Raw genomic sequence first — 17617 nt, 5'->3', positions numbered from 1 at the left:
TTTTTATTGGCCCTTGGCTTCACCTCGAACAGCCCTTTGGGAGTCAATTCCTGGGTTCTCATGCCTTATTGCTTAATTAATGCTGTGTATGAGAGAGGTGGGTGGCAAAGTCAGGGGAAAAACCTGAGGTCAGTTAGGCTGCGTAAACACAAGCAGCCCAATTATGATTGGTCTTTTGACCAATAACACCAGAACTTTTCACATCAGAAGTTTTTCAGAGTTGATCTGATTGGTCAAAAGACAAACTAGTGAAAAAAATATCAGAATTGGGCTGCCTGTGTAAATGCAGACTAAATCATCGTTGGACTGCAATTTAAAAGCACTCCTCACAGCAGGAAATACAGCATCAACAAATGCGCATAGTGTCCTGCTATAAGCGCAGCTGTGTGCTTCTACCTTGTAGTAAAAGTAATAAGGGTTACAGTAGTTAACTGAATCTATATAAATATTTAAACAACACACATGATTTTAAGAGACCGTAAACTAGAATTCTTCCTATTTATTAGTGTATTTTTGGCACAATGATTACAACCTTACAACCGCATAAACAGTGCAATTTCCTGCCAGCGCGCTCTGATCTCATCCCAAATTCACGATTAACATTGCACCTCCTCCCCTAGCCCTTAGAGTGAACAGAGATGCAAGAGGCCAGGGGTTGTGTCCCAAATTGCACCCTTTCCTATTTAGTGCACTAATTTAGACCAGGGCCCATAGTGCTCTGGTCAAAAGTAATGCACTATATAGAGCATAGGTAGTCATTTGGGCTGCATCCCCAGTACACGCACAACACTACCATAAGTAAATTATCACATCCTGTCTTTCCTGTGTGACCTTCCTGTTCCTTTGGCTAGATTTATCAAAACACTGACCCACCCACTCTTCAGAAATGACAAGCCTGCCATTCATCATAGTGGTTACTTAAGGCCAAGTGCCTGAGTATGTTTTGAATGGCAAAGTACAGTAAGCCATTTAAATAGGAGGGTTACATTCTTAATGTTGTACAAAAACATCTGAAAAGGTTGAACACCTTATTTTAGTATACTGGGACAATGCACTGAGAGAGTAGAAAAGACAAAGGTCAATATACCAACCACAAGTATAAAATTGACAAAAGCACAATAAGTGAATTATGCATGAAAAATAAACGGCAAGCACATTCTTATAGAACTTGTCTAATTGCCTCCTGCCTCCATTGTAAATAATAATTTGTTGTTAATTGACATGCATGGTTAAAGGTTCAATAACAAAAAAATCTAAATAATAGTTGTAATCTTATGTAGGGTTGCAAAATTCTTGGAACTGTCAATAAATTCTCTGGTTTTCCATTAATCCTGGTTTGAGGATTCCGGATTTCCTGCTTGTTCCCTCCTGATTCCTGGAATCCTCCAGCCTGGATTTTGGGAAAACCAAGGAATTCATAGAAAAATTGCAAGCCTAATCTTATGACGTGATTTTGAACATTGTGTAAAAGGCAGCATAGGAAAATTGGATTCAGTCCACATTTCTTGGCTTCTCATAAAAAAAAATAATATAAGTGCTTGGCGAATTACCTTAAATCAGCCTTTCAGCGAAAATACATTTGTATGAGAAAACACATTTGTCAGACAGTCACTGAGAAATAACTACAATTGCAAGTCGATCAAATCAAGGCAGCTAGCAATCGGACATGATAAAGATATAGAAAAATAATAAAAATGTATTTCTTCTTGAGCATACACGATCAAAACACCTCTCAGTATGTTGCCATAAGGATCATAGGGACTGTGTCCAGGAATCTGTCCCAAAAAGCACACTATTCCCTATATAGTGAACAGACCCCACAGGGCTCTGGTCAAAAGTAGCACACTATTTAGGGAATGAAGATCACATCTTGTTGAAACACTCCTTTGCGTTGGTCCACACTTGTATTCCCTGAGAGAGAGAGCGAGAATGTTTCACTTTTGTTTATTATCCATTTCACTTGCTTTGGCAATGTAAACATATGTTTCCCAAGCCAATAAAGCCCTTTGAATTAAAATTGAGCGAGAGAGACAGAGAAAGAAAAAGGGCAAAACAGAGGAAGTTGTATTATGCAGCACAGTAATACAGTATTTTTACGATATATTTGGTATAGATAAAAGAACACAAAATATAAAAATGTACAGGCAGAATACTCAATACATTTTAAGTATCTGTGGGGACGTGTCACCTTTTTACACCTGCTGATCTGCATGATTGCATAGCTAATCAGGGCCTCCTTCAGGTCCCGGTTCTTTTGGTCTTTAAAGCGCTCAATGTCTACCCAGGCAGTCTTCACAAACTCACTGCGGAGAGAGAAAGACTTGCTTTATAACCTTCTCAGATCCTTAAAATTCAAATTAAAAATGGTCAGCTGGTCAACCTCCAAAGCAGCTGATTAAAGCAGCAAATAAAGTTATTAAATTATAACATGTTGGACAATCAAAGGAGCCATAGAGAGAGCGAGAGAGACAGAGGGTGAGAGACAGAACATTTTTTGGTTTCTCACTCGCTCTCGGTGTTCTTCTCTTTCACAGCCTCCTCTCCCTCCTCTATCTGCTGTTCTAACACTTGCAACTTAGCCTCCCTCTGCTCTGCAGTCTCCTGGCCAAACAGCTTACTGGTCATCCCCTTCAGTGAGAACGTCCGCACAGTCTGAACACAGGGAAGGAAAGCTCAACATTCCACCTGGTCATTCTTTAAGGTTTGGATAAGCTTCACAGCAACTTTTGACTAAATTGATTTTATTTATGCGCTTGCAATCTATTGCCTCATATTATTTGCTGAGGAGCTCCATGTGTCTCTTTAGAAACTGAGGCTATGTCCAAAATGGCACCCTATGCCCCTAAATCAAATCAAACTTTATTTGCCACATGCGCCGAATACAAGTGTAGACTTTACCGTGAAATGCTTACTTACAAGCCCTTAATCAACAGTGCAGTTCAGGGCCCTACAGGCCCTCGTTGAAAGTAGTGCACTATATAGGGAGCCATTTGGCATGCAACCTGGTTCTTCCTAGCTGTGGCGATGGATTCAACCTTGTGTGTGATGACTCACCCCTGTGACCAGCTCCTCCTTCTGCTGTTTCTTAGAGGTTAAGTCCTGTGCAGCCATCTCCAGTTCAAACTGTGTCAACTCATGCTTCCTGCACACTGCCCTGCAGAAACAGAGGCCTTTGCTGATCATCATGGTTGCTACTGGATGTACGTACTGATGCCTAGCTGCTCATCGTGGTTGCTACTGTACTATGTAGATGTATGATCATTATGCACCATACACAGTGTCATGAGGGCTGTTCAATAGATTCAATGAGGGGGCTCAGTGAGTTGGAATTCAGTATGCCATTGGCAAAAGTCAACAGTGGTCCACACAGGTCTTTGGCAAGTTGACGTGAGGATGTGAAGCTACCTCCATAACAAGCACAACCCAGAACACAATGACTAGTGATTTGGCATAATGATCTTTCTGTATCTTGGTTGACAATAGGGTTTATAAAGTGATATTTACTTGGCCTACAGCAGCAGTCCTGGTGTTCAGTAGGTGTACTGTACCTTAGTGCCTCCGTATAGAACAGGTACTCCTTCAGCTGATCAGCATAGTGCTCCTCTTCCTCCAGAATATCATCTACAGAAGCAGCATACCTGTAGACAAGAGGGGAGTTCATATGAATACATTTGCTTTACTCGATCACACCTTTACACAGAAGGATGGGGGAAACTACATCAGCTCACTAAAGTAAGACTGAAGCACAGAAGCATCATACCTGCAGGCAAGAGATGGGAGTATGAATAAATTTCCTTTAATCCATCACACCCTGTACAGTTGGACAAGGAATCAAGAATACCACGCAGCAAGGACACACCCAAAATACATCCATTCCAGTCAGTAACTAGGTTTCCATCCAATTGGCAACAGATTTTCATGCAAATAGTAAAAAAAAAAAAATCAGCATACGTTTCCATCAAATTGACTTGTTGCGGATAAAAGGCTGTGCGTGATGATGTAGTGCACATAAAATAACTTTTGCAGTTAAATTCTGTACCGAATAAAAAATATAAGTTAAATGGGTTTCTATCGCATTTTCAATTCTACTGATTGTAACTGGGGGGGTTATCTAGTTTTTAGATTTCATGGTTGGTGGTTTGTGTAGTTCCCAATTAGAGGCAGCTGGTAATCGTTGCCTCTAATTGGGGATCATATTTAGGTAGGTTTTTTCCCCACCTGCATTTGTGGGATATTGTTTGTGTTAGTGTGTGGGCACTACGACTTCACGTTCTTTGTAAGTTTTGTTTCTAGTTTCACTTTGTATTAAAAAGATGTGGAACTCAATTCATGCTGCGCCTTGATCCGTTCATTTCCAAGAACGTGACAGAATACCCCACCAACAAAGGACCAAGCAGCGTGAAAATGAGGTAAGGAAGTTTTGGACTTGGGAGGACGTGAGAGGACACGAGACCCTTCCTTGACGGGAGTTGCCAAGGAGCAGGGAAGGACAGCGATGATGCCGGGGACCACGGCCACAGAAACCCCAAGATTTATTTTGGGGGGGGAGGCACATGGAGCTGGCGTTCGAGCAGCGGAGAGTGCCAGAGCCTGTTTGGGAGTCGGAGGAGGAATTTGATGAAAGATTCCGGACAGAGATGGTAGCGATGAGAATGCTGCCGCACAGGCGCGCTTGAAGAGTGTGACACCAGTCTGGTGCCATCTGCACCAGTTTCACGCATCTGGCCTCCAGTGCGCCTTCCCAGTCCGGTACGTCCTGTGCCAGCTTCCCGCACTAGCCCTGAAGTGCGTGTCACCAGTCCGGTGCCACCTGTGCCGGCTCCACGCACCAGGTCTCTAGTGCGTCTACCCAGTCCGGTACGTCCTGGGCCTCCTCCTCGCACTCGCCCTGAAGTGCGTGTCACCTATCCGGTGCCACCTGTGCCGGTTCCACGCACCAGGCCTCCAGTGCGCCTCCCCAGTCCGGTACGTCCTGTGCCAGCTCCTCGCACTCGCCCTGAAGTGCGTGTCACCAGTCCGGTGCCACCTGTGCCGACTCCACGCACCAGGCCTCCAGTGCGCCTCCCCAGTCCGGTAAGTCCTGTACCAGCTCCTCGCACTCGCCCTGAAGTGCGTGTCACCAGTCTGGTGCCACCTGTACCGGCTCCACGCACTAGGCCTCCAGTACGAATTCACAGTACAGAGCTTCCGGCGACGGTTCCCAGTCCAGAGCTTCCGGCGACGGTTCCCAGTCCAGAGCTTCCGGCGACGGTTCCCAGTCCAGAGCTTCCGGCGACGGTTCCCAGTCCAGAGCTTCCAACGACGGTCCACGGTCCGGAACCTCCCACGACGGTCCACGGTCTGGAGCTTTCAGGCAAGGCGTCCAGTCCTGCTCCAGGGCAGGAGCCTTCCTCTGCGCCAATGCCCAGTCCATGCACGGTGTCCAGTTCCGCTCCAGGGCAGGAGCCTTCCTCTGCGCCGGTGCCTAGTCCAGGCACGGTGTCCAGTCCAGCTGCAGGGCAGGAGCCTTCCTCTGCACCGGTGCCTAGTCCGGGCACGGTATCTAATCCCGCTCCATGGCAGGATCCTTCCTCTGCGCCGGTGCCCAGTCCAGGCACGGCGGCCAACTCAGCTCCATGGCAGGAGCCTTCCTCGGCGCCGGTGCCCAGTCCGGGCACGGCGTTCTACCCGGCTCCATGGCCGGACCCGTGGTCTGGGCGGGGTAAAAGACCCGCACCGGAGCTGCCACCGACACTAGTCACCCCCCCCTACCCTCCCCATTTGGTTTCAGGGTTGCGGCCGGAGTCCGCACCTTTGGGGTGGGGTACTGTCACGCCCTGACCATAGAGAGCCCTCGGTTCTCTATGGTGTTTAAGTCAGAGCGTGACTGGGGGGGTTATCTCGTTTTTAGATTTCTAGGTTGGTGGTTTGTGTGGTTCCCAATTAGAGGCAGCTGGTAATCGTTGCCTCTAATTGGGGATCATATTTAGGTAGGTTTTTTCCCCACCTGCATGTGTGGGATATTGTTTGTGTTCGTGTGTTTGGGCACTACTTCTTTGTATGTTTTGTTTCTAGTTTCACTTTGTATTAAAAAGATGTGGAACTCAATTCACGCTGCGCCTTGGTCCATTCATTTCCAAGAACGTGACACTGATGGTTTTCTCACAACAAATGATGCGTTATAAAGTGCATGTGGAAAGTATTCAGACCCCTTGACTTTTTCCACATTTTGTTACAGCCTTATTCTAAAATGGATCCATTTTTTAAAAATCAATCTACACACAAGACCCCATAATGCCAAGTTAATAACAGGTTTTTAGAAATGTTTGTACATTTTTACAAATAAAAAACCTAAATATCACTTACATAATTATTCAGACCCTTTACTCAGTACTTTGTTGAAGCACCTTTGACAGCGATTACAGCCTCGAGTCTTCTTGGGTATGACGCTACAAGCTTGGCACACCTGTATTTGGGGAGTTTCTCCGATTCTTCTCTGCAGATCCTCTCAAGCTCTGTCAGGTTGGATGGGGACTGTTGCTGCACAGCTATTTTCAGGTCTCTCCAGAGAAGGTCGATTGGGGTTCTGGCTGGGCCACTCAAAGACATTCAGAGACTTGTCCCGAAGCCAATCCTGCGTTGTCTTGACTGTGTGCTTAAGGTCATTGTCCTGTTGGAAGGTGAACCTTCACCCCAGTCTGTGATCCTGAGCGCTCTGGAGCAGGTTTTCATCAAGGATCTCTCTGTACTTTGCCTCGATCCTGACTAGTCTCCCAGTCCCTGCCGCTGAAAACATCCCCACAGCATGATGCTGCACCACCATGCTTCACCAAAGGGATGATGGCAGGTTTCCTCCAGATGTGACGCTTGGCATTCAGGCCAAAGAGTTCAATATTGGTTTCATCAGACCAGATAATCCTTTTTCTCATAGTCTGAGTCCTTTAGGTGCCTTTTGGCAAACTCCAAGCGGGCTGTCATGTGCCTTTTACTGAGGAGTGGCTTCCGTCTGGCCACTCTACCATAAAGGCCTGATTGGTGGAGTGCTGCAATGATGGTTGTCATTCTGGAAGGTTCTCCCATTGCCACAGAAGAACTCTAGTGCTCTGTCAGTGACCATCGGGTACTTGGTCACCTCCCTGACCAAGGCCCTTCTCCCCCGATTGCTCTGTTTGGCCGGGCGGCCAGCTCTAGGAAGAGTCTTGGTGGTTACAAACGTCCTCCATTTAAGAATGGTGGAGGCCACTGTGTTCTTGGGGACCTTCAATGCTGCAGAAATGTTTTGGTACCCTTCACCAGATCTGTGCATTGACACAATCCTGTCTCTGAGCTCTACGGACAATTCCTTCGACCTCATGGCTTGGTTTTTGCTCTGACATGCACTGTCAACTGTGGGACCTTATATATGTAACCGATGTGAAATGGCTAGCTAGTTAGCGGTGGTGCGCGCAAATAGCGTTTCAATTGGTGACGTCACTCTGAGACCTGAAGTAGTTGTTCCCCTTGCCCTGCAAGGGCCGCGGCTTTTGTGGCGCGATGGGTAACGATGCTTTGAGAGTGACTGTTGTTGATGTGTGCAGAGGGTCCCTGGTTCGAGTCCAGGTAGGGGCGAGGAGAGGGACGGAAGCTATACTGTTACATATACACAGGTGTGTGCCTTTCCAAATCATGTCCAATCAATGTAATTTACCACAGGTCGACTTCAATGAAGTTGTAGAAACATCTCAAGGATGATCAACGGAAACAGGATGCACCTGAGCTCAATTTCAAGTTTCGTAGCAAAGGGCCTGAATACTTAAATAAGGTATTTCTGTTTTTTATACATTTGCTAAAATTTCTAAAAACCTGTTTTCACTTTGTCATTATGGGGTATTGTGTGTAGTTTGCTGAGGAATGTATTTAATCTATGCAGGGCTGCATGACATGTGCAAAACATCTACGCCTAGCTACTTGGTTAACTGTTGGAATCACGGAAATAGAATGATTATTGAATAGAATGATTAAATATAGTTGGCAGCACCTTGAATACATTGTTTGACATGACAAAAAATGAATAAGCCAGGGAGGAATTATTGACAGGGGAACCAAAGTGTTGGTCAGTGTTTCCAGATGACCCTAATTAGATGTTACATGACATGTTTTCCTACTTTATGTAGCTAGCTAACATATTCATGCTTTGCCTCTAGACGGATTAACTAATCGTCACAAACTATGCACACGATTCAATGAGGCAGAAGTCTGTGTGTTGTGATTCTGGATGGACAGATGGACAATTATAAGAAACTGCCATGGGGGAATCATAAGTGGCTCGTTTCATCTTATTATTGATACCATGTCTTGTTTTGAGGTGTTTTGACTGTCATGTCTATGCTAATATGGCAAAAAATTCACTAGGTATCTAACCAACCAACAACTGTAATAATGTATTTGACAGACATGTATTTTCCTGGTGCAAAGGTTTTCAATAAACATTAGACACGAAATATAGTTTACATGTTGTCAACAATCTAAGCCAACCCTGTTTATTTTGCCCCTTGATGAACAACCAACCTGTCTATTCCTCTCTGATTTAGAAGATACCGTTGCACAAACATGCTTTTCTAAGCCTACACCAGCACTGGTACCAGACTGTATTAGATAATCAATCAATCAAGTTTATTTTATATAGCCCTTCGTACATCAGCTAATATCTCGAAGTGCTGTACAAAAAACCCAGCCTAAAACCCCAAACAGCAAGCAATGCAGGTGTAGAAGCACTATGTTTGCTCTGACTCTTAGTACATTTATCAAGCTAGCTAGCCGGATTGCCAGAAGATACCGACCCTACCGTTACGCTTGTTTCCACTGAGCTGCACTGGGGTCGGAACAAAATCATGGTTACAGTAAGACACCATGGAATCGGCGCGAGATATGGGTCGGTAAACATACCTCAATGCAGGGATGGGATATGCCACTCTACTCCAAATTTTACCTTTAACCACACAAGAAGATTCAAATACTGCTAGTTCTACCAGAAAACTGCCATTTTCTTCCTCATGCTAGATAGCAGTAGCCATAGCAGCCATTATGGAATGGGACGTCACATTGAACAACAAAGGAGCAGATTGGCTGACACTATCATTCCAAAATGGCTGCGGTGGCTATTGCTAGCTAGCATGATGACGAATAGGGCAGTTTTCCTGGGAAATCTAGCAGTACTTCAATCTTCTCAATATATCAGTGTGGTTAAAAGTTACATTTGAAGTAGAGTGGCATATCCCACCGCTGCATTGAGGTATGTTTTCCGGCCCATTTCTCACCGTAATGGTAGGGTTGGTATTGTCTAGCAAGCTAGCCATATAACTAGCGATTAGCATTAGCGGCTAACAATATTTAATTTAGCCACAACTTACTAAGAAAAGACAAACTAGCAGACAGTAGTTTGCAGACAGTAAGATACAAACTAATAGTGTAATTATAAAACGCTTGTGGAAAGCAGCATGTCACCAACATTTTGTTGCATCCATCTGACCATGTATAGACTGCAAAGTGAACAGCAAGAAAGTACTTGTGACTCCGTAGTCGAGCATCTGCTCTCTCCTTGAGTGACGGGGGCAGGGCTTGGTGTGGGAAGGGGCATGCAGCAGTTCTTATTAAGTGCATGCAGTAAGAGGTGAGGGAGAAAGACGACTCAAGTAGAAAATAGAGTAAACTCTAAAAACACGTGCCAAAATTGTGTATCACATTTAACAAACCAACCATTGAAATATCTTTACAGAAGGTAAAGTAAAAACCCAAACCGGTCTGTGCATCAATACCGGTGAATATAGTAAATTAATAACTGGGTGGTTAAAATCCTGAATGCTGATTGGCTGACAGACGTAATATATCAGACCATATACCACAGGTATGACAAAACATTTATTTTTACTGCTATAATTACGTTGGTGACCAGTTTATAATAGCAATAAGGCACCTCCGGGCTTTGTGGTATATGGCCAATATACCACGGGTAAGGGCTGTATCCAGGCACTACGCTTTGTGTTGTGCATATTGGCCATATACTACAAAGACTCGTGCCTTATTGCTTAAATACGGTATACCGCCCAGCCCTACCTGCAGCAAAGACGAAGAGGAGTCTACAAGAATACATCTGCTATATTTCATTACACCCTCTCAGAAGTGAGACTCAAATATCACAGTGTTATAGCTCTGACAGACACCTGACAATGGATGAGACTGGCTGAGAAATATGATCCGTCTTCACTATGACCATTACCACGGGCTTAAAAGCTAGGTTGTATGTGTCCCAAGTGGCACCCTATTCCTTATTAAGTGCACTACCTTTGACCAGAGCCCTATAGGCCCTGGTCAAAAGTAGTGCACTAAATAGAGAATAGGGTGCCATTTGGGAATCAACCGTTGACAGAAATGCTGCCTTTCCTTGGTACGCCTCAGCTGTCCCAGCTCTGTGACCCCTGACCTCTAGAGTTGAGCCTTGCAATCTGGAACCCATCAGTGACAGGGTAGGGGCTAATCATGTTACCACACCAAGGTGTGTGTGTGTGTGTGTGTGTGTGTGTGTGGTGTGTGTGTGTGTGTCCAAGGACAGGGCCAAGACCACTTGTGATACTCAAAGAGAACTATACACAGCACCCAAGTTGAAATTAAAAGCCGCTGGCTAGGTGCCAGCCAGTTCTCAGCTGGAACCCAGAACCTTCACAACACAAGTCTCCCCATTCCCCATGGTCGACTACCTGCTACACCAGACCTTGTGCTTGAAACCTGAACTGCTTTCAAATCAAACACGGCAAATGTGTTGTATAGCTTAACTAGTGGAAACCATGTACTATGTAGAGCATTGCTGGGGTGAAGGGGGGTTGTGCAACACATCACTATATCAGCTCCTTCAATGAGCCTGTATGTAACGAGAGAGACTGGCTGCGTATGAAATGGCACCCTATTCACTATATAGTGAACTACCTTTGACCAGGGTACATAGAGAGTAGGGTGCCATTTCAGATGCATCTACTGACAGGGAGAGAAACTGATGTTGGGGCGGCAGGTAGCCTACTGGTTAGAGCGTTGGACCAGTAACCGAAACGTTGCTGGATTGAATCCCCGAGCTGACAAGGTAAAAATCTGTCGTTCTGCCCCTGAACAAGGCAGTTAACCCACTGTTCCCCGGTAGGTTGACATTGTAAATAAGAATTTGTTCTTAACTGACTTGTCTAGTTCAATAAAGGTTAAAAAAAAATTATGTCCAGGGGATAGGAGGAGGAAAATACTTGCAATACAATCCTGATGTAATCCAATAAAGTTATTCTGGATTTATTTGGGAGATTATTGTGTGGTTACATGTCATTAAAAAACAAACACTTACGCATCCATGTGATGGCCAGCACTTTGTAGTCCGTCTCCCATCTCTTTCTCTATGGCACTCCACTCACTGTCCAACAAGCACAGAGCAGATATTTCACATGAAACAAATATATATTTGACACTAATTAAGTCATTACATTGTTCATAGTGCAGCAGCAATACACTTCACCCTTTCTTCCAAACACAGCACTTGTCTTACCTGAAGACTCGTCCATAGTTTCCATGCACTTTGTACACCCCATACAGTCGATCTGCTACCCTCTGGAGAAAGATTTTGCACAGTTTCTTTGATTCCGCTGCTTCTATTTTTATGTTCTATTTTCTGTGAATTTCTGTACTGTGTAGGGAATAGGGTGTCATATTGGGAAGCATCCTAAGTTGTTTGCTACAGCTGTCAGTGTGCTAGTGTTGTCAGTCTAGTCTAGTAAGTGTGAATATGCTGAGTGTGACCAGCCTGTGTGTTACAGCCAGCTGTATGTCTAGTCCTAGTCTAGTCAGAAGCTGTGTGTTACAGCTGCAGCAAATCCACTTTTATCAGACAGACCAGCTGTGTGTTTTATCTTTCTAATGTAGGTCAACTTCCAAGCCAGCTCAGGTGTGTTAACACTCACTGTATGTCTAGTCTAGTCAGTAAAATGTATGTTACAGCTGACAGTATGGGAGTATAGTTAACAAACCTGGGTTCAAATACTATTTGAAATAATTTCAAATACTTTATCTTCGCTTGATTTAGCTTGCCTGGCTCAGTGGAACCATATAATAGTTCCAAAACTGGCAGGCTAAACCAAACACTCAAAGTTTTTGAAAGATTTCAAATAGTATTTGACCTAGGTCTGGTAGTCAGTCTAGTCAGTAAGATGTGTGAATATGCTGACAGCTCCCTGTACTCACTGCCCGTACTCTCAGCAGCTGGGAGACTACAGTCTGTAGCTCGTCGCTGTAGTGTTTCAGCTCTGTAAACCGTCTGCAGACACCAGGGCCAGAGAAGAGCAAGAATTCACCCTATCACTACTTAAATCAACACTTTCTTTCAAGCAAGACAGATAAACAAGACAAGAGTCAATGTTCGAACTTACATTGACCTGATCCAACTCTACTTCCCACACAGTCCCAGAACCAAGTATGGAAGTACATCAAATACAGAGCAAAGGGATGAATAGTAGAGACAGACTCATTAAATTAAGTTACAACACATGAAGATGGAAGTGTATGGTTGGCTTCACACAAAAGAAAACAGTGACAAGAAAACAGTGAATCTGCCCCAAATGGCACCACATTCCCTATAAAGTGTACTACTTTCAACCAGAGTCCAGTGCACTATATACAGTAGGGTTAGGGTGCTATTTGGGACATATCTTTTCTATGGCCTACTTGTCTGGATTCTTCACCCTGAATGCTGCATTCATAGCTTTCAACCTGGAATCAGCCTGTAAAAAAACAGACCAATAAATTACTAACACATTCTTTCCCCACACGTTTGTTAGATCAGAGGTTGTTATTGAGGACCTGCATCATTTTAGACAACAGTTTACCTTTGAGACCTAAAACATATCAGAATAAATATTACAATTAAAAGTTGTTTAAAAGAAATCAGAAGTCCTAAATATACACATGCACTATATGCAGTTGTTTACACAGGTTACACACTTTACAAACGTATACTTTATTGCACTGCTGTAGTTTGGAAAGTCACATGAGGATTGAGTAAGGTGCATCTTATCTAAGAGAGTTGACATGACAACGCAACCATGATGAGATCATTAAGTGCTGATGGAGAACCTTTGCTTGAAATCCTGTCTCGTACACCATTTCCTTCCATCCTTTTTCCTGTGGGACAGAGAGAGGATGCCGTGTGACTGACAAAGACCTTCAGAGATAGGAGAGCCTGATGCATGGGGGCGCTGGGGGTACACTGTCACACTATCAACTCAAAAGGGCAAAGGTGATCCTTTCAACTACAGCAACACTCACACAACTCTTGTCAGTAAAGAGTTAAGCTTTAGGCCTACTTCATAAGACATTATTTCCACAACACTTCTCAGTGCTACAAAGAAACTGAGTAAGGAAATGGTCCTTGTCTGTGATATCTCTTTTCTGTCAAAGGGTATATCCTGTCAAAACCTATGAACAGCACATCTGACTAGCTACTGGTACTGTTGTAGTCTTGAGAGGGAGGAATGTAGGTTTTGCTAACGATTGGGGATCACTATGGTCCTTGTCACACATAACAAGGGAGTTGGCAAGACAGCACAAACAGATTGGAATCACGCTCGATTCACACAGTTATGGTGTATAGTAGCTTGGCTACAAAGAGGCTAACTAACCTCAGTGAGGAAGATGTAGAAGATCTTGTCATTGCAGAGAACTGGGTGGGAGGCTATTCGGAGCAGGAAGTTCTCCAGTGCAACCCTCCTTCTCTCCACAAAGTCTGGGTCCATGTTGTCCGCTGACAGCTTGTGCCAGACAATCTCTGCCTGTGAGAAACAGACAAAGAATTACTATTATGTTGATAAGGAGATGGAACACCATTGTCTTTACTAAGTTAAAACTGGATGCTGTAGAGCATTATGGGTACTGTAGTAAGTACATCATGCTACAAATATCACTTCCTAAACTATATTGCACAAATTTATTCCAAGGCATCCTCCTTGTTCTCACGTACCCTTTTCTCGGGTAACGGGGCAACAACGACAAAGGGATAGGTGACCAACAGGTAGTTTCTGAGTAGCTCAAACTCGCTGTATCTCCTCCATAAGGAGTCTGGGGCTGGGATTATACCTTCTGTCACAGCATCAACCGGCCTGTCAGAAGAGAGGAAAGGACTGAAGTCATACAACTGCACTTAAATAAGAGTACCGAGTAAATATTTGATACATCTTTTAAAGGGACCAAGTACAGTACTATCCACTATTCTATGAACTCCAATGCTAAAACTTACAGTACCAGTCAAAAGTTTGAACACGCCTAATCATTCAAGGGTTTTTCTTTATTTTTACTATTTTCTACATTGTAGAATAATAGTGAAGACATCAACATTATGAAATAACACATATGGAATCATATAGTAACCAAAGAAAATGTAAACAAATCCAAATATATTTAATACTTGAGATTCTTCAAAGTAGCCACCCTTTGCCTTGATGATAGCTTTGCACACTCTTGGCATTCTCTCAACCAGCTTCACCTGGAATGCTTTCCAACAGTCTTGAAGGAGTTCCCACATTTGCTGAGCACTTGTTGGCTGCTTTTCCTTCACCCTGCGGTCCAACTCATCCCAAACCATCTCAATTGGGTTGAGGTCGGGTGATTGTGGAGGCCAGGTCATCTGATGCAGCACTCCATCACTCTCCTTCTTGGTCAAATAGCCCTTCCACTGCCTGGAGGTGTGTTGGGTCATTGTCCTGTTGAAAAACAAATGATAGTCTCACTAAGCGCAAACCAGGTGGGATGGCGAGTTGCTGTGGTAGCCATGCTGGTCAAGTGTGCCTTGAATTCCAAATAAGTCACAGACGGTGTCACCAGCAAAGCACCACAACACCATCACACCTCCTCCTCCATGCTTCACGGTGTGAACCACACATGCGGAGATCATCCGTTCACCTACTCTGCATCTCACAAAGATAGGGCGGTTGGAATCATCAGACCAAAGAACAGATTTCCAACGGTCTAATGTCCATTGCTCGTGTTTCTTGGCCCAAGCAAGTCTCTTCTTATTATTGGTGTCCTTTAGTAGTGGTTTCTTTGCAGCAATTTGACCATGAATGCCTGATTCATGCAGTCTCCTCTGAACAGTTGATGTTGAGATGTGTCTGTTACTTGAACTCTGTGAAGCATTTATTTGGGCTTGAATTTCTGAGACTGATAACTCTAATGAACTTATCCTCTGCAGCAAAGGTAACTCTGGGTCTTCCTTTCCTGTGGCGGTCGTCATGAGAGCCAGTTTCGTCATAGCGCTTGATGGTTTTTGCGACTGCACTTGAAGAAACCTTCAAAGTTCTTGAAATGTTCAGATTGACTGACCTTCATGCCTTAAAGTAATGATGGACTGTCATTTCTCTTTGCTTATTTGAGCTGTTCTTGCCATAATATGGACTTGGTCTTTTACCAAATATGGGCTGTCTTCTGTATACCACCCCTACCTTGTCACAACACAACTGCTTGGCTCAAACGCATTAAGAAGGAAAGAAATTCCACAAATGAACTCTTAACAAGGCACACCTATTAATTGAAATCAATTCCAGGGGACTACTACCAGAAAAACCTTGCAATGAGTTGGTGTGTCCAAACTTTTGACTGGTATTGTATATATAAAGCAAGAGGAGAGCGAGAGACTACTGACAGAGAGAACGACAGAGAAAGATAGAGAGAGACTTTATAAATATGACGTGGATCCAGCAGCAAAGATTCTTGGGAGGAAATGAGAACCCATAATGGTCTGTCTCCACTAATAATCCACACTGGGACCACAAAGCAGAGAGGAGGAGAGGATAACAAGAAATAAAGAGATGAGCAGAGAAGCAGGAAGATGAAGGAGAGGACTCCATCAGGAGAGGAAGGAGAGGACTCCATCAGTGGCTGGGGGGCATTCTCCAGTCTAACTACACTGAGGGCCCGGTTACACCACACTCCTCTCAATGGCCAACTGGTGAACAAAGGCCCAGTGTGTGTGCGCGCGGGCATGTGTGCGCATGAGGAATAGCATGCCCTGCTCCAAGCAGAATAAAAACATATGGTTCCTTTTAAAGACTTGGCCAACAAAAAAATACTACTCTCTATGGCTGAAAGAGAGTAACCGGACATGAAACCAGTTAATAGTATAGCTAGCTAAAAGTAAGTAAGAAAGCTGGTGTGATGTGCAGTTTGTGACAAACAAAACCTTTAGATCACATGTTCACAATGAAGTGAGTGTACCCAAGTCACTTTTCTAAAACAGTCAGATGTTAGAATCATTATCGTTAGGGTAAGACCATCTGTAATAACTGAATGTGTATAATTATGCGCAGGTGCAAGGAGGTGTAGGTGTGATTGTGGAAGAAGCTGTTCATGGTGGTGTCACAAAATGTGCAAGATGTAGGCTATAACAATCATCATTCACACAGATGATTCAGAGCTGATGAGACATATTTACCGTGTCTCAATTAGGTAAACAGTGTATATCTCCTGCATGTTGACTGTATTCTTCCCAGTCCTTTTCTCTGCCTCTCCAACGCTGATCTCCATCTTTCTTAGAAGACTAGTCCATTTCTCAATCTCAACCATCTGGAAGAGGATATTTCACAAGTCATAACATGGTAACAATACCATAATGAAGTATAATTTGATGTTGTTTACATGCAATATGAGGCATCAATATTGGTAGCTAAAGCTGGTCCCAGATTAAAATAAGTACTGTAACGTTAGCAAAGTCCTTTAACTTTGTATCAGAACAAAGTTGTGTGCTAGCAAGCTAGCTCCTGGTAAAATGATCAAGCCAACCATAAGAACAATCTAGCTAACTTTCCTCTGCGTCGACATTACAACGATTTAACTTTTAGCTGTCTTTTCCTGCACAGCCTGCTAGCTGTTGTTGACTCAGTGACAGTGGGGCTCTCTCGCGAAACTCCGTGGATCGATAAGGCCTGCAGTACTACTGTCAGTAGCTAGAAAACCCAACTCATTCAACAGGCTCAATAAGTATCAAAATCCAAATTCCTCACTTTTTTACAATAAGAATAGGCTTGAAGCTATACCGTGTTTTTAATGTTGTTCTCTAGTTCTGCCGATGTGAGGTCGGTGTTCCCGATCACCGCTATTTCCTCGGGTCCCGAGTCTGCCATCATCTCTTCCTGAGTTTTGCCTTGTTAGCAATGTAGCAGACAGGCAGAAACTCGCATGCGCACTTTAACCCTTTTCTTTTCCCAACCTCAACTCACCTGAGTGTCATGAGAAAGATCAGCTGCTGTCTGCCCTGCCCTGTGTACATAGTCAAATATACCGTCAGGTAAAATGGTTAGGTAAGGATGTCAATATTCGACAACAACCAAAATATAATCACACAAATATTGTGTAATAACTGTTTATTACATAATTATAAACTATTTATAAACTCAAACCCCTTTAGTGTATGCGTTACCAAAATAACAATATGTTGCATTATAACGCACAGTGAAAGTGTAAAATAGGCTGTTATTGCTAGCTCAAAGTGAATGGAATAAAATAACTTTTTCCTGGAAGAAATTTCGGTTGTGGCATTCGATAAGATAATAAATACACAATAAACCATACACAGCACAACTCACAC

The 17617-nt window shown here is 43.8% G+C and overlaps 1 protein-coding gene across 3 annotated transcripts; it reads right to left on the bottom strand.

The window, feature by feature from the left end:
• Positions 1-484: 484 nt before the first annotated feature.
• Positions 485-17209, bottom strand: snx4 (sorting nexin 4). Of its 3 annotated transcripts, none has more exons than XM_071355245.1 (14): positions 17067-17209; positions 16466-16596; positions 14000-14138; positions 13662-13811; positions 13117-13164; positions 12709-12764; positions 12229-12301; positions 11537-11598; positions 11339-11404; positions 3549-3638; positions 3055-3154; positions 2507-2652; positions 2189-2303; positions 485-1911 (listed from the first exon to the last, which is right to left on the bottom strand). In XM_071355245.1, the coding sequence occupies exons 1-14, from the start codon at positions 17154-17156 to the stop codon at positions 1864-1866; spliced, it is 1314 nt and encodes a 437-aa protein (XP_071211346.1). In that variant the 5' UTR covers positions 17157-17209; the 3' UTR covers positions 485-1863. The 3 variants fall into 3 exon arrangements, with proteins under 3 accessions (XP_071211346.1, XP_071211348.1, XP_071211347.1); XM_071355246.1 differs by having other exon boundaries at positions 1898-2004; XM_071355247.1 differs by lacking the exons at positions 2507-2652; positions 3055-3154.
• Between the last annotated feature and the right edge of the window lie 408 nt (positions 17210-17617).

The sequence above is a fragment of the Salvelinus alpinus genome, chromosome 20, assembly GCF_045679555.1.
Source record: "Salvelinus alpinus chromosome 20, SLU_Salpinus.1, whole genome shotgun sequence".
In the NCBI taxonomy this organism is placed as follows: domain Eukaryota; kingdom Metazoa; phylum Chordata; class Actinopteri; order Salmoniformes; family Salmonidae; genus Salvelinus; species Salvelinus alpinus.
The sequence above is the reverse complement of the archived record's forward strand: the minus strand, read 5'-3'. Positions and strand labels throughout refer to the sequence as shown.

Bases quoted from the DNA above. Each gene is read 5' to 3' on its own strand.
- snx4 (XM_071355245.1), bottom strand. From the start codon at position 17,156: ATGATGGCAGACTCGGGACCCGAGGAAATAGCGGTGATCGGGAACACC. The intron at 11,405-11,536 runs GTAAGACAAGTG...CTTGTTGGACAG, and splicing joins AACTATGGACGAGTCTTCAG to TGAGTGGAGTGCCATAGAGA. The intron at 2,653-3,054 runs GTGAGTCATCAC...CCCTGTGTTCAG, and splicing joins AGGAGGAGCTGGTCACAGGG to ACTGTGCGGACGTTCTCACT.